This window comes from Trichoplusia ni, chromosome 9 (genome assembly GCF_003590095.1).
Source record: "Trichoplusia ni isolate ovarian cell line Hi5 chromosome 9, tn1, whole genome shotgun sequence".
NCBI classification, from domain to species: domain Eukaryota; kingdom Metazoa; phylum Arthropoda; class Insecta; order Lepidoptera; family Noctuidae; genus Trichoplusia; species Trichoplusia ni.
The window spans coordinates 12496875-12521582 of NC_039486.1; the positions used below are offsets into that span (position 1 = coordinate 12496875).

The window sequence follows — 24708 nt, forward strand, 5'->3', positions numbered from 1 at the left end:
AATCTTAGGTGATAGGTCAATAGTTAGATAAAAAATAGTAATACCATGTCCATAAATAATTTATTGAATTTTTCTTATATTTTTATGTACAATTCTTTTGTGCCTACTGACGCAGCCCGCCGTCCGGAACGTTTTCCCGCATTCTGGACAAGGGAACGGTCTTTCGTCGGTGTGGGTCCGGTTGTGTACTGTTAAGATTTCTAACGTATTAAATCGTTTGCCGCAGGTCTCACACCCGAACTTTCTTTCATTGGCGTGATAGACGAAATGCCTCCGGTACTGAGCGAGGACGTGGAAGGTCTTTCCGCAAACTTCGCAAGTCTTCCGCGGCGTGGGGTCGTGGACCGCCTTATGCATCACCAAGCCGCTTTTGAACTTGAATTTTTTGTCACAAACATCGCAGGAATACAGTTTTTCAGTGGCATGTGTGTCGAGATGACTGATGAGGTTTCTCGTATGCTTCCCGCATATTTCGCATATTTTCCAGTAGACATATTTCAATTTGCGTACTCTTTTCCTTCTAGGTATGATTTTTTCTTTTTTAACTTTAGGTTTGGGTTCCGCTTTCTGTAGGGGCTCGTTTGGCTCAAACGACACGTCGATGTCGTCTGCATCGTGTATATCATCGTCCTTCGAGTCGTCGAGTGCGTTTTGTTCGTGTTTGTCGTCTACTTCTTGTTTGATGTGTCTCGGTGCGCCGCGGAGTTGTTTATCGACGTTCTGACATTTCCGTCTGAATTTGTAAGCATTTTCTAATTCTTGAAGACAATTTAAACATATATGTGAAGGTAGATTTTCGGATTTTTCTACCTGCGATAAAAAACTTCATATACTTTCATTGAATTTCATAACTCTTAGCTAATATTATAGAGAGATAATTAGTGACATAAAGGTATTTCTCGGATCTACAGAACCGATCCCAACAGTTATTTAAACAATAGAAAGCCGCGTTTTTCGTGTAAGATCTTACCTCAATACCACCAATAAGTTTAAGCTTGTACGCCAAATCGAAGCCATCATCATCCTTCTGTTCAAATATATCAATACAAGCATCTAAGTTGGAACAGGACCTGCACTGATCACCTACATCCACTTCATACTTCGGTTTCACCTGCAGTTGGAGTCTTTGTTTCAGGTCTAAGAGCTTCATATCATCCTCATAGTCGTCATCGTGTATGACGTCAGCGTATTCATGAGTGTCTTGGAGTTTTTGAACCTTGATCGCATGTTTTTCTTGAACTTCAGTATATCTGGCCATCGCATCGAAGTACGGCCAGTGTTCGTTCAGTATGCCTTTGTTGGCAAATTTTTGTTTCCACTACAAAATAAAAGTATTTTTAGTAACAGGGTGTACATATAAGTTGTCCATCAGAATACTGAAATAAATGGTGATCGTACCTTAAAAGTCTTTAGCAGATGAATCCATATTTCTTCGAGATCTAACAAACTATGGTCCATTGGAAGTCCGACTATTCTTAACCGCTTTTCAACCTCGCTAAATGAAAAACAATAGACATATGTCAGTACAAATAATATGTTTATTAAAAATAATATATTAATGATATAAATATTTTATGAATATTATTTTGTTATTCCGTTAACTTGTGTTACATACCGCCATCCCCCGCAAGGATCCTTGAATGTTTTAAACAAATGTTCTAGATCTGTTCTCGTGCTAATAAGATTGAATACCCATTCTTCTTGCCCTGATAACACAAGAAAGATGTATTACATCTAGTTAGGTAAACAGTAACCATACATTTATTATGATGTTATAAAATTTGGCACATTTTAAATTCTGATCGACGAATAAACGACGGACAAATATCAAGTAGCGAAGGAAATTCAACTTAATTTATATGCTCTTAAGGTTTAAATTTCAAAAGTATCCAGAGAAATGATTAAACTAAGTAAAAAAATCTTTAAGGGCTTATGTTGTTACTTACATTCAACAAGTGGATTCAGACTAAGTTTAGACGAATCACCTAAATACAATTCAAATAAGTTGTGATACACCCAAGTCTTGTTGTTAGTTGCCTTTGACTTTTGATATTCCTAAAAATGAAAAACTGTATATATTTTAAACATCAATATTTTCCTAAATAATGATAATTTCAGATTCAGAGACCGTTACCATTTTTTTTTCAGGGCCTACAAGAGCTCCCTAAAAATACTGTAATCGCATTATTGTTCATACGTTTCAGTTTTGGTTACAGAAGATACGGTTTTTCTGTGATACAGAACTCTTAAAAAAAATGTTTTCGACTACTTACTGAAAACGTAGCTGCCCACTTTCTACACAACTCCCTGGATGTCAACGTTTTTGGAAATCCGTATTCGTCGATCATGATTTTTAGTAATTCACTGAGGAAAGAAAAACATTTGTAACATTTACATAGAGTTTGGTAAAGTAATACTATTTATAAGCTCAAAATAGCAAAAATAATGGCCTGAGCATACTGTAAAGACTACTGAAAGAAATAATATATATTCAATATTTTCCATGCTCGGTGGTTACCACTGGAGCCCAGGCCGACCACCGAACATTGAAATTTATACCTTATGTACAGGCCATAAGGTTATCAGTTTTTTTAAATCTTACTTCCAAGCCCATTTTTTCTGCCTGAACAACCAATCGTGCTGCAGTCTGATTTGTATAAACGTTTCTGTTATATCCTTGGACCCTGCAAAAAGGTTTGTATTATTTGAAAATAATAATTAATCTATGAATTTAAAACCAAGCCGCAGAGAAAAATTTCGCCACGAACTCATATCGTTTTATGATTTTTTTTTTGTCAATCACAAAAGTAATATGCGACAAATGACGACAGATATTAATTAGACCATTTCCCTGACAGTGTCGTTTACCTATTGTATCTATTGGATAGCGAAGTAGTTAGTGAATGTCATGTATCTCTGTGTGTCTTTTTGTGAGATCCCCCGCAACACAAGTATTAAATTGCTAGATGCGGGAATCGTTTTTAAAAATATTTAAAAGCAAGTAAAATATCTAGTCGTTGCAAACAGTCTTTTTGGGTATGTGGAATCAATATTATGTTTATTGCGTAAGATTGGTAATATCACTAGAACATGAAATTTGAGCTTTAAATTGACTTACATTGAAACTCATTTTCACTATCATTATTATCCGTATCCTTTTTTTCGTTTTTTGAACATTTCGAAGAGTTTTTCAGTCTGTTCCCGAAGGCGCATGGCGGCTGTGTTTCCAAGTTGACCAATACTTCAGGTTCGAACTTCTGGTAATACGTCAGCATAGTGTCGTAAAGCGGCCAGTCACTATGTTCGCTTCCTTTCTTTATTTTGATTCGATGTTTTCTCTACAAGAACAAGTCAAATATTGCAGATATGTATGTATAAGGAAAAAGGTCAAGTGCGAGTCGCGTTCGAGACAATTAGGTTGGGGGATGGATGGGGGTTCCGTACAATTAGGTTGAAGAAAAATTAATCGTAACAAACGATGCTCAAACTCGATCTTTAAAAAATATACTGTCTAGCTATCACGGTTAATGAGATCGAGGCTGGCGACGGATGGACGACAGGCAGCTGAGCCTGAGGCAGTAACGTTTTTACCCTTTTGGTTCGAAACCCTTACAATTTAAAGAATTTATAAGTACCTAGTGTACCTACCATGTTATACAGTACAAATATTAGCCAAAGTTGGTATAAATTGAATTTGAATAATGTTAGTTTTTGTTGTTCATTGTATGGCTTTAGTATAACTTACATTAAAAGTAATTCTAATATGATGCCATAAGCCCTTCATATCCTGTACACAGCAGTCCATGGGAAGATCCTGATACCTCATTGCTCTTTCAACTGATCTGAAAAAGTAACACAATACAGTTTCTCACATAACCTTTGTTTGCGGAGTTTTGAAAATAAACCTTAACACAATAACATAAGGGTTATTTCTACTTGAAGGTTAAGTCTCTGATTTGGTTATGGCATTGTCCCTTTGGCTAGTCAATAAACATACAAATTTTATAAGCCAAAAGGCTTTGAATTCAATGAATGTAACTTCAAAGGTACAGTCACACAAAGAAACAAAGTTAATATTTTATTGATGAAATACATAGTAAGTAATTACCTCCAGAAAGAAAGAACATCTAAGTTTAAAGCTTTAGCCTCTGTCACACATATTATTAATTTTAAACGCCATTCATCATTCCCTGAAAAAAAGTGTAATTTGATACTAAATATTTAAATACTATGCAAGTAATAAAAAACTAAGTGAGATTGGAAAACTTATTCGAATACTACGATTAAAATGTATGATCACATGAAATAATACAATTATATTATTTAATTACCTCTCAGAAAAAAATATAGCATTGTTTTTTTTCTATTAGTAATTGTCTATGTACTGTGAAACTTCATCTTTTGGCCAGTTATACTTGTATGTTACACAAAATGATTCTAACAAGAATGGCAATACTTACATGATTCATATTTGTCCAATATTTCATTTTTACCAAAATGTTTATCAAACATTTTATAATACTTCCAACTTTTATTATTTGTTTTCTTTGCTGTTTTATACATCTGAAATTTATTTGATATAAATCTTTATTCTACATGTTAATTTTTGGAATAATATTCATAAAAAGTCAGTTTGCTATACAAATATAAAATAATATTAGTAGCATTTTACATGGGCTTGAAAACCTGTTTTTGTGAGAACAGGTTGCAGTATGATATATCAATGTTTTTTATTCTTTACATAAACTGCATATTATTTGTAAAATGTTTTTCTATGCATATAACTATTAAATATTTTTTTATTAGTAAAATCCTCATAGTTATCATCTTTAATGGAGCCAGCCATTAAAATATTTTCAGACACCTACCTGTTGCTCACTAGATCAAATTTATTCAACTAGAGTGGCTATAATTATTCCTTAAAATTTCTACTGTTGTTAAAACTATATTAATTAAATAATACTCACATCATATGTATAGGACCATTTCTTTCTAACATGGTCTATAGTCATCTCACTAGGGAATCCATTATCTAACAGCAGTTTGCGAAATTCACTGAAAAATAAACAACTATGATTTTTATTCAGGTTAATATTTAAGGCTAAGTTAATAAAGACTTCAATTTATTTAATACTGATTGAAAATTTAATGAATTTCATAAATAATACCATTTTCATAATAACTACAGTAATAATTAAGAGGATGAAAAAGAAACCGATACATCACCTATTGACTTTAATTAGAGACTTTGTAGTACCTAATTAATATTCACCTATCAGCACTTAAAACCAAGTATGTACAAAATGATTATAATCCTTGCTTACCTCCATGGTTGCTTTTTACTTTTAAATAGCCAGTCGTTTTCAAAACGTAATTGAAACAATCGTTTATTAAGTTCAGACGTCCCTAAAACATAAAGATATAGATCTTAAAGTAAATAAAGGTAACCGCGATTTGTTTATTGCTTACTCTTTATTACTTACAGACAAATGTTTTGTCTTCCATGTTATTTATCGATAGGTTTATTTTATGTTTATATAAATTAAAATTAACTCCAGTTGTTGTTTGTTTTTATATTTGGTATAATTGATAATGATATCATTCCTTTGATATGAAAAATGACAAGTTGGCGACTGATCGTCTTGTTTTGATATTTTTGGTTTGACAGCTATTTGTTTCGGGTAACATCAAACTTGTCGAGTTACAACTGCGGAAATAGTCGACTTGATCCTCTAATCAAGTGTCAAAATGACTTTAGTAAGTTTGATCAATGGACATCCCTGCAACATTATTTTGATTCTGCGATTCGTCCTAGAATTTTCACGTGGTTTTTCACATTTCGGCATGTTTTACTCAATTCGTTTAATATTTTGAATAAAATTGGCGATAATGCATCGACTTTCATCTGCCAGAAATTTGTATCAAAGTTCCTTTCATGGTGTTTCGCTGCCTTACCACAATTCACTCAAAAATACCTCAATTACGGAAATAAAATGTTCGTTCTGCCGAAAAATGTTGTTAGGCCATTTCGGTGCAGGTAATTTCAGTGCAGTGTTCTATTTATACTTTCATGGTTGATATGCATTAGAGAAACGAATAAGCCCGGACTCTAATATAAGTTTAGGTTATTGAGTTGCATAACATTCCTATTTTTATTTCTAGAAAGCATTTATGCGGCAAGACACCAATCTACGAAAACGGCTAATTTACTGAGTTCCTTGAGAAAGAAATCTAAACATAAAAGTTATAAGAAGTATGGAGAATTGCTTGAAGGTATGTTTGTTTATGTTACGCATGGCACTGACCTGTAAAAATTAATATTTATTAAAACTTGTGTTTTTACTGTGATTTCAGTTGGTAACCAGGCTATGACTGAAACAAAGGTTTCTATAAGCAAATTAAATGCTTCACATCTTTCTAAATTGGCTACTAGTCCTGTTTCCCTTGGCCAGCTACATCAGCTTACTGCCAAGACTATCAAAAATCCAAGAGTTGCAGAAGTGGACCCTGAGTTATTAAAATCTGTGAGAGATAAAATTTTAAAGAAAACTCCAACTAAGACCTCATCTGCAGTGATTGGGAAGTCAAGCCTATCAGATATAGTTTTGGAGGATGATAAATGTGCACTTATATACACTAGCCATCCACTGCCAAATATCGAGGATAAATTTAGGACTAAACAATACATAGACATGGTGAAAGACAGTTATTATGACTTCAGGAAAGCTACACTGTATGACCAGAAGCTGCAAGACTTGCGGTATGCCATCAATGAAGGCTTGACTCAGGAGTTTAACCTTAATGAAACAAGTTCAAACATGGACTTAATGTCTGAAGAGAAACATTTCCAATCCCTTCCTAAAGGGCCACATGCAGTATTTAGAGAATTATTTGTTGATAACCACTTAGATAGTTATGATCAAGAACTAATGACACACATCACTAATATACAGTAAGTGGAAATTTATTAAATTAGCCTGCAAATCATAAATTTCACAAAAATAAATTTCAGTTCACAAAAAGAATTTTAGAAATACTTCATGATAAGTATTTTATTACAGAACTCAAGGCCACTCACTTGCACACCCAGCTTTAGAAGACATCTATGATGATCCATCTCTACATGGTGAAGCAGGTGATGTCAGAGAGGATATGGATGTTAATTACATTGAACCTATGCAAAATGCCAAAAGCTTAAAAATTAAACAGGCGTAAGTACTACTTTTAAGTTTCATGTTGTTTAAATATTATTGGACTGATCAGTCAACTGCAAAATAGTTATGTCTTAAGAACTTAGTCTTTGAGTGTGAAATTGTGAAAATTTTATTCCATGCATATTGTCCAAACATATCTGTATTTAAGTGCATGAATTTTACAGAAAAAACACTTTGCGCAAGAAAAACAAAGAGAAGCGGGAAAAGCGTCGTGCCAAGCAAGAGTTGAGCATGAAACAAGATATGAGAGATTTAGAGCGACGGGGCAAGCAAGACTCCTTGCATCGAGTACTTATTTCACATTTGCAGCTCCTGTGTTCTCTTAATATGATTCAAGAGGTAAGATACTTGTTACAACTTTTGATTATGGATTATATAACATTTGCATGGGATCTTTGTGACCAGTTCATGTGTTGTTTTAATATATGGGTAAACTGTAAAAGACAATCTTGAGCTTGCAGTTCTTGAAGAAAAAGGACAGATTCAAATGTTTTGTATAAAAATTATCACCTATAATGTATATCACGAATTTTACTGCCAAATGTAGAGCAAGCTTAAGTTTGGTCTATCAATATGTCACGAATTTTAGAGCCAAATGCAGGGCAAGCTTGTTTGTTATTGCATTTTACAAAGTGCCTGTTTCTATTGTGTACTGTTTACCAGTTCAACAAAGATCAGGAAGTAAAGTAAATAAAAATGTTTTAAATGTTACTCATTTCCTTAAAATCTGACCATCAATTAATTTATTAATATGGTAATTTTAAATATTGATAGTTACATTAACCAAGACAAGCATGTTTAAAAGAGCAGAAGTAATAAAAGTTTATAAATATAAGCTGTATGTATTAAAAACACGAAACCTTTCTAACCTACTTTTAGATGATAAATCTCAGTTATCTTATCAAACCATTCTGACGGCACTGACTAAAAATATTCCTTCATTCCGTCAGATTTACTATTTGAGTATTATCCAAAATATGTATATTTGTGGGTTATTATCATTTTCGTAGGTTTTAAGGTTTCGTATGGATGTATATCACTGAATGATTACAGATGATATATTTTGAGAATAATAAAATAAGTTAATTATCATGGACTGCATTCTGTGACATTTTTGCTGCTAATTATTATTCAATTAACCTATTTAAAATACAAGAGAATAATATTAGTAATCTTATCAAGCTTCTTCAGATTTCTGATTCTTTTGAACTTGGCCTGGCCACAAAGGCACATGAATTTGAATGATAACTTATCCTACCCAAATAATGAAACATTTTTGTCGTTATTTCAGGCGTCGCAAGTTCTACAGTATTACAGACAAAGAAGCGCTCGTGTATCGAGTAACCCTAAAATAAGCGACATACGAGTCTACAATACACTTTTACATGGATATGCGCATACTGTGAGTATTTTTGTTTACAAGGAACTCTAATTACATATCCCTAGAAGTCTAATTAGTCCTCAATTCTGTAATTCCAGACAATTCCAATAACCTGCTTATTTGTTACATACTGAAAGGTCAAATAGGATTTTTGCAATATTCTTTTTAACCTTTAGGTGGAGATCGAGAGGTTAGATTTACACAAGCTATTATAACAAAAACACGAAAGTAAAGAAGCAATATATCTCTGTTCCTTTTCTGACTACTTTGAAATTTTTAGGGTATGTTGGACAATGTCAAAATCCTTTTATCTCACATGGCTGAGGATAGCGTGCAGGCTAACCCTCAGACCTTTGCAGCAGTATTCGAGTGTATTGAAAGAAGTGAGGTTGAAGATAAGTTAGCAGAACTCCAGCATTATAAAGAACAAATGGAACAAAAGGTTTGCCTTGAATTTTTTTCGATAAATAATCTAGCCTTTTAAAAATAAGGTTTGACAAAAAAGTTTTACTTTTATTTTTCAGAATATAAAATTAAATGACCTCTTCGATAAGACAAAGTTCTTATACGATCAACGCGAAATTGTACTTCAAGCAACACGTCGACTTGAAGAAAATTTTGAGCCAGTTTACACCCCACCCATTCTTGACTACAACTGTCGCTTACTAGACAGCATCACTTTAGATAAAGTTGAGAATAGAGCCGGTCTGCTGACGTCACCGGCGGAAGGCTTGCTCTCGTTGGAGGAAATGATTCAAAAAGGCAAAGAACAACTGAATATAGAAATCAAAGGAGATGTCGAAATACAGAATATTGGTGTTCAGGATGAGCAGTCCGACTTGGTGAAATTCTGTGTAAGTAAAGACGAGTAAAAACGTTATTATAAATAGTGTTAGAGTACAGGCAAAATTATGTGAGTAAGCAGCTGTCACCCGCGGGCCTTAACCCTACAAATCGAAAATGATCGGACGGGAACATAAAATTGGGAAAAAATCCTATCCATGTGTTAATCCCAAACATTATAAACTATTTATGTACCAATTTTCGTCGAAATTCGTTCCTTGGATTTTGCGTTAACCAAAAATCCATACATACAAACTTTCACGCTTATAATATTAAGAATTAATCTCTATCCTACAGATGAATTCTTAATGAATTTTACTTGAAATAACAATCACTTGACTCATACTAATTTACTGCTATTAAAACTAACCATTTAGACCCTATGGACATATGACCGTCACAGCTAATCTCCTATACCCAATAGTTTACAAATAATATAAAATAATGAAGTATTATTGTTTTATCTGTACAGAGACAGAAGTTATCCGAGACGGAGAATGAGTGGCGCGGCGTGATCCGCGACTCCTTCGTCCGCAACCTCAGCACGCTGAGGTCGCAGAGTACCGCCTCGCACTCCGCCATCACCATGTACCCCTACCTCACTGTACTTGATGTAAGTGCTGCTGCCATAACCGTTATGCCACATAAGTATACAAGGGAACTAATAGATTTGATGAATACTTAACTCTGGATACCGAATTGATAAGATATGATCAAAAAGATCCTAAGTTTCTCATAAACCCATATTGACTCATGATTTGTCATGACCTTTAACTACTTGCCCCGGTAGCTTATTATTTAGGTATTGTGTTCTTATTATGTGATGCCTCTTGTTTTAGGTTGATCAATTTGTAGAATTAATAATGGGTGAGATCAGCAAGTTGGTGGATGGAAGTGAGACATACAGTCCTACACTCAAGCTGTTACATAGGGATTTAGGGACACAAGTTTATCACAAGTAAGTATTAACAACATAATATTATAACACATGTCAATTTTGTAATGTCTTTGCCACGGAAGTACTCCAACGTTTTAGTTTAAAACTACTTTACCGATGTTTTAAAAATATTGAACTTACTTTTGATCCTGCAAATTCACACGCCCTTCTTTAAGATCAATAATTTTCATAAAATATTCTTGTAGATATCAAATCGAGCAGTACCGAAACAACGGCACGTTAAGTAAGATTGAGCGCATATACGAGAAGTACTGCGAGTGGTACGTCAAGCGTCAGTCTGTAGACGGCACGGACCTGCCCTACAACGGGCGCCAGGCGTGGCAAGCGCTCGTACACATGAACAGAGATGGAGCTAGTCTGGTAAGCAAGTATACAAGGCTGAGGCTTCGAGTTAAACTTAGTATCAATTAAGAATTATATGAAATAAAGAAAATAGCTGGTAATTGAAAATACAAGACTCGTGAAACTTCTACCTTAAATGACCACATAATATTGAAAAGTCTTTTGTAAATAGTCCTGTCTGTCAATAACGACTTTAATAACATGTTTGGAAGGTTGAGTTTACGATAAAGTTCGCATCATACCTCTCAACAACTACAACAATTGTTACTTTTGCTTAGACTCTATAATATCGAGGAGTATTTTATACATTAATGCTATCTCTATGCCTAGATTATTAGAAGTTTTGTTAATTTGCCCATATTTATATTCTTGGCATAGTTCCTTACTTCATACGAGACTTTGCATCAAATTAGAGTCATGTCGTTTTGATCATTTGCCATAGTTATAAAGTTTCACAATTTAGATTGACCTTAAAAGTATATTTTATAAGCTTGACTTAGGCACTATTTTTTATGTACATGTTATAGGGACTCTAAATAAGTAACTGTATCGTAAATTGTTTAGGTGGCATGCCATAATTTCCATTTAAAGAGCGGCAGGGAAGACTAAAATGTATCCTGTTTTGTTTAGGATGTTGAAGAAACTCCGTGGCCAATGGAAGTGCGACAAAACGTCGGAAAGTTCTTGTATAATATCATAATCAATGATGTGAAGATTGACGTCAATATGTTCAAGAGTAAAGCCGCTAAAGAGTGAGTTATTGTGGACATACTTTTATTTTTTTCATAATTTCATAAATCTTGGGGATATTTTTTGGCTGTTCATTTTCTTTTGGGAAATCATTATAATTACAATATTATGGTTTTATTGTTTGTAATAGCACCAACTCGGTTTAGGGTTTTTTATATGAACAAGTTTGATATGTTATCATACCCGCCAACCTGTATTTAACCATTAGTCCAGTGGTACTCAACCTTTTTAACTAATCAACTGCAACTCAATCACTGTAGTTATGGTGTCGAGGGCCGCAATGGGAAGCAAAAATTATTCAGGGGTTGAAACCAGAGACAATGGTGGCATAATTTAAAGTGGCCTATAATGTTTGTTACTTCACTTTGGTTAATAACAGAACTCGCAAATTGAATGCAACTGCACTAGTCGATCGAAAGCCATCGAGATGTCGAGTGCAGCAGTACTAGGTGTGGTGTTGTACAGTGTGGCTCATGTCCTCCCCGTAGGAAGAAGTTGCCGGCCGTGTACAAGGTGCACCGGCCGTGGGGCCGCGTGGTGCGGCTGGAGCTGAAGCCGCACCCGGTGCTGGCGCGCGTGTGGGCGGGCGCCGCCAGCCGCGCGCTGCGCATGCGCGCCGCGCTCACGCCCACGGCCGCGCCGCCCGCGCCCTGGGCCAACACGCAGCGGGGCGCATACCTCGTCACGCCCACGCCGCTCGTCAGGTATATGTTACGACAGTTTTCAATTGCTCGAATTAATTTTGTCAATGGCTGTGCGAAGTCTTGAAGTTTTGTATGATCATGCTCTAGAATCGCATGATTTAGGAAAAAAAAAACTAAATGAAGGGACCTTTTTTTAATAGGAAATTTGCCAAAAAAAAACTATTTAAACCGTTAGAAAGATTTCCAAATATTGGATACGCGTTTTTCCCTTTATCTCGTAAACAAAACATGAAGGGAATTTAATGAGTTATAATCTCGTTTCACAAGATTTACCAGTACGATTTTTACTGACATTGTGATGTTTCCACTACCATGCATTTCATCATCTTAAGTGCTTTTAATCTTCCTTAATTCTGAATAAAATAAAATGAAAAATTAGTCAAATACCCTATTGTTAAACTATAATTCAAATAAGCGATATTCAAAGACGCCCAGCCTATATTTAATCACGTTTAACGTGTTACACACTATGTCACTCAGTTAACGGTGTTGGCAAATCTCGTAGGATGCCGTACTACGTGATGTCTCAGTGGAAGCGACTCGAGTCCGCGCCGTCTGAATCTCTGTACCCAGTGTTGGACAGCCTGAACCAGCTGGGAGAGGTGCCGTGGGTCATCAACGAGCCTATACTGGATCTACAGATCAAAATATTCAGGTAACAGATCATTGCTAGAAGATTTTATCCATTCAATCCTTTAAACATAACGTTATATAAAAATATGTCTTGGCTTACTAAATATATATATATATAAATACGAACTATTTGATCTACTGATTAATTGATAGCAGTGGCGTACAAATTGCATAAAATCGAAAAGTTATATCATCATCTACATTTATTTGTACTGTAGAATTTTCTAGACCCGGCAGAGTTGTATGCCTTGTTGTAAGCCTTTGCCATTAGAACATTTCTGCACAGTTCAAAGTCTTACATTTTATTTTTTCTAATCCTATTATACAAATGTATATATGAATATGATAGTAAAATCTTATGTATACAGGGAAGGTGGTGACAAGAAGCTAGACATTCCTCCGCCGTCATCGCGTCTGGACATGTCGCAGTTCGAGAGCGGCTCGGACGCGGCCGCCGTGTTCAAGCGGCGCGTGGCCGTCAACCGCGCGCGCGCTGAAATGCACTCGCTATGGTGCGACACGCTCTACAAACTGTCGCTGGCCAATCACTACAGGTAGGTGTCATTTAACCACGGCCCCGGTACGTAGAGGGCAAATTAAGGAACATGGGACGGTTTTAGTCCACCTTACAGAAAAAAGGGTGTATAAGAATACAAAAAAAGTGTACATATGATGTTGGTTAATTTGTTAACTGATTGTAGTATGATAAAAAGTACGACATGCTGCTGACAAAGTTTTACGACTTGCAATGACTGGACCGCCAACATAGCCCGCCGGCAAAATGTTGCCAACATATTATTCAGCCGGGCTTTGGTGTGTAGTGCGCTTTGGTTATATTAGAACAATATGTGTAATAACAATGTTCGCGTCCTTAGACAGCGTGTGTTCTGGCTGCCGCACAACCTGGACTTCCGCGGGCGCGTGTACGCGTGCGGGCCGCACGTGTCGGCGCTGGGCGCGGACGCGCAGCGCGCGCTGCTGCGCTTCGCGCGCCCGCAGCCGCTCGGGCCCGCCGGCCTGCGCTGGCTGCTGCTGCACGCTATCAACCTCACCGGGACCATGAAGAAGGCCACACTCGATGAGAGGTACTCATTCATTCCACTTTTAATATATAATGCTGATGCCAGCGTTGCCAGATTTTATTTCCGCCCCGGGCCACGGTGAACCACGCTACGCCACTGGTTTCAAACAATTGTCTCTGTGAATCCTACGAAAGGCGTACGGTCAAGTAAAGAAAAGCGGGACCGAGCCTGCCCCCCCGGGGGACATTAAAAGTTGATTTAAAAATCGGGACGCCTGGCTACGCTGGCTAATGCCTAAAATACACAAAATGAACTGTGTGGTTAGCTCAGTGTTTAGTTGGGATTTGTTAAGATCATGAACGATAGAAAAGACTTCAAGTACTAAAGACTAGAGAGACGTCGAATAATTAAATAAAAAGGCTACGTTGATCCACTGGCATAGACACAGATACCGTTTGGTTAGGTATTTTTTTATCTAGCCCACTGTGAAAACTAATTCTGATATCCATTTCTTAACGCTGGGAACAATTGTAGCCTTTTCCTACCTATATAATAATATATTTCTATGTACCTCTAGACTAGAATACGCGGAGAGTATAATAGACAAGATTGTGGACTCTGCGGAGCGGCCGCTGGAGGGCGAGCGCTGGTGGGCCGCGTCCGAGGAGCCCTGGCAGACGCTCGCCTGCTGCATGGAGATCGCTAATGCGCTACGATCGCCGAACCCAGAAGGTTTATACAATTTTCTAGATAAGATAACTAGAAGTCATTTATTTTGTGGGTAAAGTATAAGTTCGAATCTAAATTGTGTTAATATTTTTCGAGATTTTTTATATTTTGCGTTCGATAATCTCATAGTTAAAGTCACTTGTGGCTGAATATATTGCATAATGATATTTTTCTTTAGATTTTTACAAGCATTTTCTTTGTTTGTCAGATTCAAATCGAAATTAATTTATTTAGATATACTATGCTGTAGTTTTTTTAATGTGAAAGAATATGTGCACTTGGTATCCCGCAACCTTGTCCACCTTACCGACATGGTCGGCTGTTGACCCGTTGTCGTGTTGTCGCAGAGTACCGCAGCGGGTTCCCGGTGCACCAGGACGGCTCGTGCAACGGGCTGCAGCACTACGCGGCGCTGGGCGGGGACGCGGCGGGCGCGCGCGCCGTCAACCTGGCGCCCGCCCCGCGCCCGCAGGACGTCTACAGCGCCGTGGCCGCGCTCGTATGTACATGCTGCTGTTACTCATGTTGTCCAAGAATGTGGACCTATGTGCTCCGAATTCGCAAAAAAAGATAGAATCTATAGACAAACCAGTAAAGCTAGACCTAGTTTTACCCATTTGTTTATAGATTTGGATTTGATCCAGTAGTAGTAAGAATATTGGTTTTATGGGTTAAAGCAGTTTAATGAATTACACATAAAAAGTTTTAATGAGAAACACCTGATTTAAATTGCCCTAAATGTCAAAAAGATGCAAGCTTAAAGCGGCCAGCTTTAAGCCTGCAACTTACCTCGCAACGTATCATGGCCTCTGAGAGCGCCCCATTATCAGATCTTCTAAATCCATCAAAATTGCACCCTATAAAAAATTCTAAACGTGAAAAAATCGGACCCTTCTGTTTCACATGATATTCATCAGCACCAAACTTTCATTAATTCCTTTTCAAACCCAACATTTGTACAGGTAGAAGAAATGCGCGTTCGAGACGCCGCGGCCGGGGTACCCGCGGCCATCATATTGGAGAACTTCGTGCGGCGGAAGGTCATCAAACAAACTGTCATGACCACTGTATATGGAGTCACCAAGTTTGGAGCCCGCCTGCAGATCGCTAAACAATTGAAAGGTAAACTACTACAACCAATTAAATGCCTTCTATATTCAATTTCATTTGTGAAACCTTGTCCTGTCGCGATAAGGTTTTTGGACGGGGAATGATCAACTTTTTTTTATAGGTATGGTGTTTAAAAATTAAATTAAAAAAAAACCAAATAGTTGTTGTGTATTGTTTACAGGCGGTTTACGTATTTTATTGTACTTTAAAATAAACTACCTCTTTATTTATCCCCTTAAAATATTTCAATTCTCTACAGATATAGACGACTTTCCCAAGGAGCACGTGTGGTCGTGCTCGCAGTACCTAACAGCGAAGACGTTTGACAGTTTACGGGAGATGTTCACTTCCACCAAACTTATACAAGACTGGTTCACTGATTGTGCAAAGTAAGTTACATATGATATTTTTGAGCTATGAACAATTTTTTATTGCATACTTTAGAATAATTTGTAATACCCGCAAATTCTTATCTTCGGATCTTCTTCTTTTGTGTGGCTGATTTGCAATCTGGTTTTAGAGTTTTAAGCCTGTAAACCTCTGACGTGACACTCTTTTGATTTTTTTTTAAGTTTGCTAGATATCTTATGGACAGTTTTCAGAGAACTTGCATTTCTTCTTTGTTTTTGTACGTGTTATATTATAAGACTCGATGTTTTTCGAAGGCTGATCTCTGCGGTGTGCGGCGAGAGTGTGGAGTGGGTGACCCCGCTGGGCCTGCCCGTAGTGCAGCCCTACTACAGGCGAGCCGGGACCGCGCAGCCACACCGCCCACCACTCGACCAACAACAGTATGACACACTCTTATACACTTGTTTGCTGTCCATAGCTGTGATAACACTTTTTGAGTTGAAATAATGCATTTTGTACTAGGGGTTTTCGAAGTCTTTATTTATTATAAATGTGATCAACTTGATAAAATATTTATCGTGTTTATCAAGTTTGCGAAAAAAAATGTTTTAAAATAACTTAATTTTTTGAGGATCATTGAAACTTCAATGTTACTCATAAGATCTATTTAATGGTATTATATAACCAAGTGCTCTATCCAGACGTCCATGCACGATGAAGCAGCGCAACGCGTTCCCTCCGAACTTCATCCACTCGCTGGACTCGTCGCACATGATGCTGACCGCACTGCACTGCGAGGCGGCGGGACTCACCTTCGTGTCCGTGCACGACTGCTTCTGGACGCATCCCAATACTGTCGATCTCATGAACAAGGTATATGCACCAGAAACTTATCATGATAAACAGTTTTTACAAATCTATGTGAAACTCTATAGAACAAGTAACCTCCGCCCTCCCCTACACTACTCAGATCTGCCCTGTTGATTTTTTTTCGAAGTGGTCAGACTGCCTGTCCGTAAAGGTAGTGCAAATCATAAGGGAGGGGGAAGGATATTTTATGCAATTCCGTTGCTTAATATCCTCTGCATTGTAGTGATATGATGTTGTGTAAGTAGCTTATATAGAAAACAAAGAAAACCAATGTTCCTCTTGTTTGTTCAGATTTGCCGTGAACAGTTCGTAGCTCTCCACTCGCAGCCCATCTTAGAAGATTTATCGGCGTTTCTTGTAAATCGATACAGTTATGATGAAAGGTAAGCAAGTGGCAATAGACATATTTCTCGTCTTAAAGGGATACATACCTGTCTAAGTACAATACAATTTTATTATTATTATTTTTCAGTGAACTCGAAGACAGAAGCATAGGAGCTGCAAATAAAAAACGTGTCAACTCGTTACTACAGAAAGTGCCGAGCAAAGGCGACTTCGACCTGACTAGCGTTCTCAAATCCGTGTACTTCTTCAGTTAAGACACTTATTACATGCTTCAAAGTTTAGTGGACGTTCAAACTGACCAAACGGATAATGACGTGTAGTATGTAGACCCTACCTCACAACTTAATATACCATAGGCTACACGTAGAAGCTAATTTAAGTACTTACGATAATATGAATAACTCGAAATACATAAGACGTCATCATATTATACATCGAATACTATCATACATTGTGTAAGGTATTTGGAAAATAGTTTCCGCACGTACATGTTGAAGTGGTAACAGTCTTCCATGTAGGGTATGCTAAATGATGGTGATTATAAAGTGGGCTTTTTAACTGAAGAAGTGAAGTTATAACGGAAAGAAAAGACACCTTACGATAATTATAAAAATAACTCAATTTAGATAGACGAGACATTTTAATAAAACATTGCCATGAGAGGAACGGTGCCTTTACTACGACCTGTAAAAGCTGGTAGTTTGCCGTTGTTGAAGCTAGACGCTGCTATACGAACTGTATTGCGCCATCTCACTTCTACATTCGTAAGTCTTGCTTTTAGGGTTGATAGTACAGGCACTGATGATAGACTGAAGATAATGACGTGTGATGCTTGTTGTAGGTCTTTTGTAATTTTCTATTCACTGTTTCAATTCATGTTTTCCCTTTATTGAGATTTAGGTTTTGTCTTTAGACAATATTGTGTCACAAAAACCAAATGTAATGTAGTTTTCAATTTAGTTATTTGCACGAAACGATGATCTATAAATCTAAACTTTATTTGCACCTGTTTGAGAACGGCTGGACCGATTTCGCTAATTTGATGTGGAAGTTTCGCAATCAAATTAGTTTGCTTGAGTGATTAAAGCCGCACTTGCCAATTTTACTGCCGGTTTCGTAAAATATGTATGTTTAAATGCGTATAAACCTGTAAGTTTCAATATAAATATCTGCCATAATACATACTGCCACACTATTTACGTCCGAAATTATAATATTTTCAGTTCAAATGTATATTTATGTTTGTCGTTTTGAAAGTCAGACGTTGTGAAGACATTAATACTGCCATAAATTAATTGACTGCAATTTTCCAATATTAAAAAATAAGTCTGCCTTATCCTCGAACTTAAATAGTTTTAATTTTAAATTAAAGTAATCAAATTAAAATGTATGTTTTTTTTATATTATGGTCATTTTAAAGTCATGTTTCGTGCATATAACTAAATAATTTTGGTAATAGTATTAGTTTACTCTTGTAGAGTACAAAATTGCTGTGTTTATGTAAAATAACCAATTTTAGTTTTGGTTTATGTTAAGGACTAATGCTCGACTAAGTTTTTCGTCCAGTATGTTAATGTACCTATAAATAAATCCATAGTAGTGTAACCAAATATTATGCGAAGTTGAGAAATTCCAATTTTGTCATATTATGCGCAAAGCTGTGATTGTTAGTAGTTGAACAATAAATTAAGTTGAATACTTAACATATTTTCATTTTATCTACCAGACCTTATACACGCAATTTTATTAATCTTGGTTAGTACCTTTTGGGTGCGCTTCCGGTGATTAGTTATAATCAAATAAAACATCAAGATTAGAAATTATCATTTTATTTATTTGTGGTACAAAAATTCACGTTACACGGTCACGTAACTAATTACAACAATTTTAGACTAGCAACATCACCATCACAGGCCACTCAGGGCATCACTAATATTGGACGGACATAATATTTTATGTATAACAACTTTAAATTATTCAAACAAGTCTAGTAACTCTCGAGTCCTTAAGGTAGGTGGATTATAATACGACAGACTCCGCAGAACAAGTCACATGACGTCATCTGCGCAGGCGCAGCTCGTGTTGTCCTATCGTTAAGGACTTCTCAGAGTCAACGGCCCTAAGTATTTTTTATTTTTTACGGTTTTTATTCGATATACAACAAAGTGATTATGAACAATAACTAAAAGTATTTTGGCGTGTGCGCAGTCTACAAAATTTTCTACATGCCTGCCCTTCCTACTAACAACTATAAATCTCAATGAAATCAAGTGCTCAAGTTTCTAATCTACGATTTCGTTCCAAATTAATTCCATCTTACACTAAAACCTTCTAAAATTATCCGTAAAATTTTAACGATCGCCTAACATTTTTTTTCTGGTAGGTAGGGTACTAAAGTAATGATTTCTACACAATATAAATTAATGCGATCATACACATTTAACCGAAACAGAGAAATATTGTTATAAAATGGGGCAAATTCGTCGTAACACAACTTTCGAAGTATTTTTTTTACATTATATGTATACGTTTAATGTATGTAGTTCATAAAGAGCGTAAAGAACACATGATTGGCAATACGTCTGTGTGACCCCCTGCAAGGAGTGGTCAGTGCGCGCGATGCTTGAGCACGTGCACGCTGGTGTGCGGGCGCGCGCTGGGGTCGGCGCACTCGCTCGAGCCGCTCGTCGTCGTGCGCTGGCTCAGCTCCGACGAACTGGTGTAACGATACATATAACCATTCATTATTTTTATTTTTGGTACAATAATTTTCCAAAAGTATGTTTTGTTCGCGGTTTCACCCGCGGATTGTTAATCTTGTTAAAAAGTAGCATTATGTCCTCTCCTGGAGGAGAGGAGTGGAATTTGGAGTCCATAGCGAGTTTTTTTTTTTTCAATTTTAGTGTTAGCGTGTCTAATAAATACAGTTACTCTGACATCCAAGTATCGATTTAATAGTATGTATAAGGCATAGTACTCACGAAGGTGTCAACGTGTCAACATCTAAGTTCTGCAGGCAGAACCATTGAGGGCTGAGAATTTCATCGTTTTTGGCACAGTCCAGTGTTCCATTGTATAGCAGCAAATCATCCATTAAAACCTGAAGAAATTAGAAGTTAGGAATTTTTTCATGTAATAAAAGTACTTAGGTCATAAAATCATTATCTGAAATATCTTACCCCGAACTCCTTGACGCCTCTAGTTGGTGTTTTCCCGTAGTTCCATATTTTCATACCGTACACTGATACGGGGACGTCGAACACGAAGTATACTCTGATATTAACAATCAAAAATTAAAAAGATGATGACGCTGCTTTACCTACAATTGTCAAACATCACAATTACAGTTCAACGAATGTAAGTAAGAATGTGTAACCTGTTGAGCGTGTTGGGCAGTACGGGTGCGAGCCAGGAGTGCGCGGCGTCGGCGACCCTCGCGTTGTGTCCGTCGATGAGTTTGTCGGAGTGCGCACGTCGGCCGCGCGCGCGTCCAACACGTTCACACTGGCCGGGTGCGCGCACACGTCTGCGAGGAATGATAACCATCGTCTATCGCCAAGTCTTAAGTTATATTGTTACGGTTGTGGAAGAGTGACACTCCACAATAATATTACTTCAAGCCGTGAAGTAAGTCTTTAGAACTTCCGACAGCTAACTTAGAACAGCCGCAGGTTCTAATAATTTGAGTGTGGAGGTGTGTATTAAGGTAGTCTCTGATAGGCTTGTTAAAAGCAATAACTTTAGTACAATTGATAGGGGTAAATTTTGCTACCCTTTTAACAATAAATATTTTGTTTTTCTATTTGTATTTGATAACTATGAATCTACCTACTATTTTCAAAAAGATTTTTTAAATACCAAACCATCGCTCCAAATCTTAATCCAGTGCAAATTCTCAGAAGATGCCTACCGATGGCCTCAGCAACAAAAACCCATACTAAAGTGGAAGTAATAACTTTTCCTATTCCTACATACTTGTCTCTGTCAAGAGTATCTTGTTCCCGTGGTGATCGTACAGCTCGATGCCAGTCAGACCCACGTAGTAGGGGTCCCCCCATGTGGAGAATATGTTGAGCTGGAGCACGAAGCCGGTGGCGCGCCCATGTCCAGGTTGGTTCCGTACACCAGGCAGTCCATGCGAAAAACTGTCAGACTCCTTCGCGTCGTCCAACCTTTGAGTGAAACCAGAGGTATTAAGAGTTTATAATGTCTCATTAAATGACGCAACGGTTTCTAGCGCGTATTGCTTGGGAATGGTCGAAATGTCATGTCTATATTCGAAAATTTTGATTTTAAGGGAGGATTTGAATAGCCTAAGTTTGTGAAGTGTAAAACCATCAACAGCGATATATTTGTAAAATCTTCAAAGCAGTCCTTTTTTAAGAAAAATAGACACACTCAGTCCTCTCCCTTCAAAACCCTAAAACCAAGTTATGGAATGCCCGCATAAATTTTGTGTAGTCATGTAAGAATTTAAAAAAATACCATCTTACCTATCATCAATAGTAAGCAGATCTATCTGCTGCACGTAGTCATAGCAGGTGTCCCCCGGCGCCCCGGCGCCAGTAACAGCGGCCGGTAGTGCAGCGCGGTCCCGTCCAGAGAGATGCGCGCGTGCTTCGCGCCGATGTACGAGACTCCATGTTCGCGTTGTAGTTCCAGATGCGGATACCTTGGTAGAAAATTTGGCTTGCAATGGGTTTCAGATTTAGGGGCCAAATACGGTAAAAATAAGTAAGCTGTCCAAATTGACCAAAGAATAAACACTTGGCAGTGAGAAAAAAAATGAAAATTCATCAAATTAGGCTTCTAAGTAGCACTATTTGAATGTCAAATCACACAATGAACAGCACCCAAATGCGCCCACGACCACCATCACCAAAAGAACGAGGAATGCATAGTATGAGAATGGTAGCATATTGACGATAAATAATTATAGATGTATCTATCGAACATAGGCTTTGATTTTCTGCTAAAAATCTTTTAAGACTCATTTCTTGCGAAAAAGTAAGAATCAAGCTTTACACACCACCATTACTATACATTTTTAAATCAATGTGAAGTCAGAGCAAATTCCTCTAGTAAAATAACTCACTAGTAATCTCAGTAGACTCCATAAGTTCCATGACAATATGACAGAACTTGTTCCCAGTCGCGAAGTTCGTGCACCACATATCTTCGAAGTCAGTAGTGATGTTCCTGCCGCTGAACAGACTCTTGCAGTCGATCAGGCTGCTGTGCTCCGGCGCCTGGTCCTCGGTTATGAAAGCGGTGTACGCGTAGGCGCGGTGGATCTTGATGGATTCGTTGTAGCAGAGCAGTTCGATGCCTGGTTTTAGGGTATGAAGATGCAATTTTTGGTATAAAATTAGAAATTGATGTACATTAGATATAATGGCGTTAAGTTACCTCTTAGATATCAGAAACTATAAAAGATTGCTTCCTACAACCTCACAATTTTATACCTCTATATAATATTAGTATACCAATGTAAATTTAGAAAGACTCATTTTTCCATCATAAAAATTTATGAGAATTTTATTTATAGTTATTGCAAATTTGGATATAGGTAAATGGTGTGATTTCCCATAACAATTGGCATGCGCCCACTATCATCTAACACTTTGAACACAGTCTTACCAGTAAGTCCAATAAGGTGTCTCTGTCCCCAATTAGACATGAGCGTGAGCTTCACTTTCTTCGCGACATACTTGATCTCTTTCTCCTGGATATCCAAGGCCTCCAACAGGGCTGTAGGGCTCATGTTATGATTGCTATCGTTCGCAGTGGGGGGTCGCTTGTCAATCGTGTTGGAGTAGTCTTGCATCGGTTCGTTGTCTTTCAACAACGCTTGGAAGTTTTTGTCGTTAAGCATTACGGAGTCTAAGATTATTGGATCCTTGGTGAAGAGGATTGTCTGTAAGTTGTTTTTCATTGTTAAGTCCGGATAAGGAATAAAGATCGTTGCAGTAAAAGGTTCAGATTTACTATTTTACTTATTTTTTTTCTGAAATAGAATTGCGGAAAAGAGGTATTTCTTCGAAATGATAAATTTCCTTTATGTAACAACATGTCATCGTTTGCTACCGTGTAATTAAATATTAAAAGTGCGTCAATGGCATTCCATTGTCGTCGTTAAAGCTAAGTTAAATGTTCCTAGAAATGTGATCGATTTTGCCATGTTCATGTTTTATAGAAGGAAATACAACTTCTATAAAATAAGGTGTAAAAGGCATCGAATGTGAGTCACGTTTTTCACATAACGAACACATACGAACAAAATGTATTGTTAGAGTACAGTCAGCAATAATGGTTGGTTAACACATGTAGAAATTGGTGTTCAATACGTTTTTAGTATTCTTCGGGTATCAAGCCTATTTTGTAACGAATTGTACAATAGCATTAATTGAATTCCATTGTATTCAGCTGTTTTGAAAACAGATTTTGTTGCTGACATTACTTGAATACCGAATGGTATAGAATTGTTATACTTACAGACCTGAAGGTTAAGGTTAAACATAAACATGTTGCAAATCCAATCACGAAAGTTATTATAAACTCTCTTATCAAGGAACGTGATCAAATAAAATACCGAGTACTGCAGCCTTGGTTGTATCGAATAGAGCATAGAAACATGGTTCGCCGCTTAAGTATACCTATAAGATGCCGTTTTCTAAAATCTGAAGTATACAATTCCTATTTAAACTTTTGTCTGCTTACCCCAAAATATTGCAAATTTGCCCAATTTCGCAGTTTCGCGCTTATCGTGAATTGGTCTTCTCATACGAAGTTGTAACTAGTTTACCAAAATTTGTTTCGAAATACTTAGATCGAATGAATTATTAGATTAAACGGGTCTGCTTAATTACTTTCCTGACATTTTACCTTATATACGATTAGAACTCACATCTCCAAAGGTAGGCAGGGGTCCTTTTAATTCGCCACTGGAGCGGGCGATCTCTCCGTGAAATATGATCTGATCATCCAGCTTGATCTGAACCAGTTTAACCCCACGCGCAGAATATATGCGCGACTTGTTGTAGTTCTGGAAAAACGAATAATCAGCTTGGCAAACAATAGTCTCATGTTTGCTAAGGTTTTTTTCCTTGATAATTATTTGAATCTGCTGACCTGGCACCCATTTAATTTGACCAACCTTACCCTCGTAATATGAAAAGATAACCCATAAAAATATTTATATTGAATATTTTTTGAATTCCCTTCTAAATGTTAGTTTCTTGTGTTGCGTCACAGGTTAAAATCGGAACCTTAGTGCTGAGGCACCGCTGTCCGTCCATCCATAATAACAAATACAAAAAATTGGTTTTAGCAACGTTGTTCAATTTTACCGAAGAGCTTTGATTCTATTTATACAGGAATCTTACTGTATTCGACTTGCAGTTGATATGTCTTATTGATAAAGTGTTAACATCTTACCCATATCCTCATGAGAGCT

The 24708-nt window shown here is 37.0% G+C and overlaps 3 protein-coding genes across 3 annotated transcripts; 1 reads left to right on the top strand and 2 right to left on the bottom strand.

Annotated features, from left to right (window-relative positions):
* Positions 1-41: 41 nt before the first annotated feature.
* LOC113497214 lies at positions 42-5677 on the bottom strand. Its single transcript, XM_026876651.1, has 14 exons — positions 5484-5677; positions 5325-5406; positions 4968-5055; positions 4461-4563; positions 4109-4190; positions 3746-3842; positions 3119-3338; positions 2603-2684; positions 2274-2364; positions 1947-2055; positions 1616-1706; positions 1399-1495; positions 971-1318; positions 42-810 (listed from the first exon to the last, which is right to left on the bottom strand). Exons 1-14 carry the CDS (start codon positions 5503-5505, stop codon positions 61-63), a joined length of 2262 nt encoding a protein of 753 aa, XP_026732452.1. The 5' UTR covers positions 5506-5677; the 3' UTR covers positions 42-60.
* A 119-nt stretch (positions 5678-5796) lies between these two features.
* Positions 5797-17943, top strand: LOC113497213 (DNA-directed RNA polymerase, mitochondrial-like). The gene is made up of 24 exons (XM_026876650.1): positions 5797-6037; positions 6163-6273; positions 6355-6952; positions 7062-7211; positions 7379-7553; positions 8506-8616; positions 8876-9037; positions 9120-9449; positions 9911-10051; positions 10278-10396; positions 10582-10756; positions 11369-11490; positions 11977-12192; positions 12698-12847; positions 13194-13379; positions 13701-13910; positions 14425-14579; positions 14924-15075; positions 15539-15698; positions 15946-16075; positions 16352-16477; positions 16739-16910; positions 17199-17290; positions 17380-17943. Exons 1-24 carry the CDS (start codon positions 5890-5892, stop codon positions 17504-17506), a joined length of 4218 nt encoding a protein of 1405 aa, XP_026732451.1. The 5' UTR covers positions 5797-5889; the 3' UTR covers positions 17507-17943.
* Positions 17944-19471: 1528 nt separating this feature from the next.
* On the bottom strand, positions 19472-24702 carry LOC113497691 (protein KIAA0556-like). The gene is given in 15 exon segments (XM_026877371.1): positions 19472-19968; positions 20234-20352; positions 20432-20525; positions 20629-20713; positions 20716-20778; positions 21228-21344; positions 21347-21395; positions 21397-21424; positions 21746-21813; positions 21816-21889; positions 21892-21924; positions 22348-22581; positions 22893-23169; positions 24160-24297; positions 24690-24702. Coding segments are annotated over 15 exon segments (1500 nt in total). The 5' UTR covers position 24702; the 3' UTR covers positions 19472-19859.
* Positions 24703-24708: the final 6 nt, after the last annotated feature.

Excerpts from the sequence above, each read along its gene's own strand:
- LOC113497214 (XM_026876651.1), bottom strand. The coding sequence starts at position 5,505 with ATGGAAGACAAAACATTTGTCT. Across the intron at positions 5,056-5,324 it reads AGTAAAAAGCAACCATGGAG|TGAATTTCGCAAACTGCTGT; the intron begins GTAAGCAAGGAT and ends TTTATTTTTCAG. Across the intron at positions 1,496-1,615 it reads GATCCTTGCGGGGGATGGCG|CGAGGTTGAAAAGCGGTTAA; the intron begins GTATGTAACACA and ends TTTTTCATTTAG.
- LOC113497213 (XM_026876650.1), top strand. The coding sequence starts at position 5,890 with ATGCATCGACTTTCATCTGCCAGAAATTTGTATCAAAGTTCCTTTCAT. Across the intron at positions 13,380-13,700 it reads TCGCTGGCCAATCACTACAG|ACAGCGTGTGTTCTGGCTGC; the intron begins GTAGGTGTCATT and ends TCGCGTCCTTAG. Across the intron at positions 16,911-17,198 it reads CTGTCGATCTCATGAACAAG|ATTTGCCGTGAACAGTTCGT; the intron begins GTATATGCACCA and ends TTGTTTGTTCAG.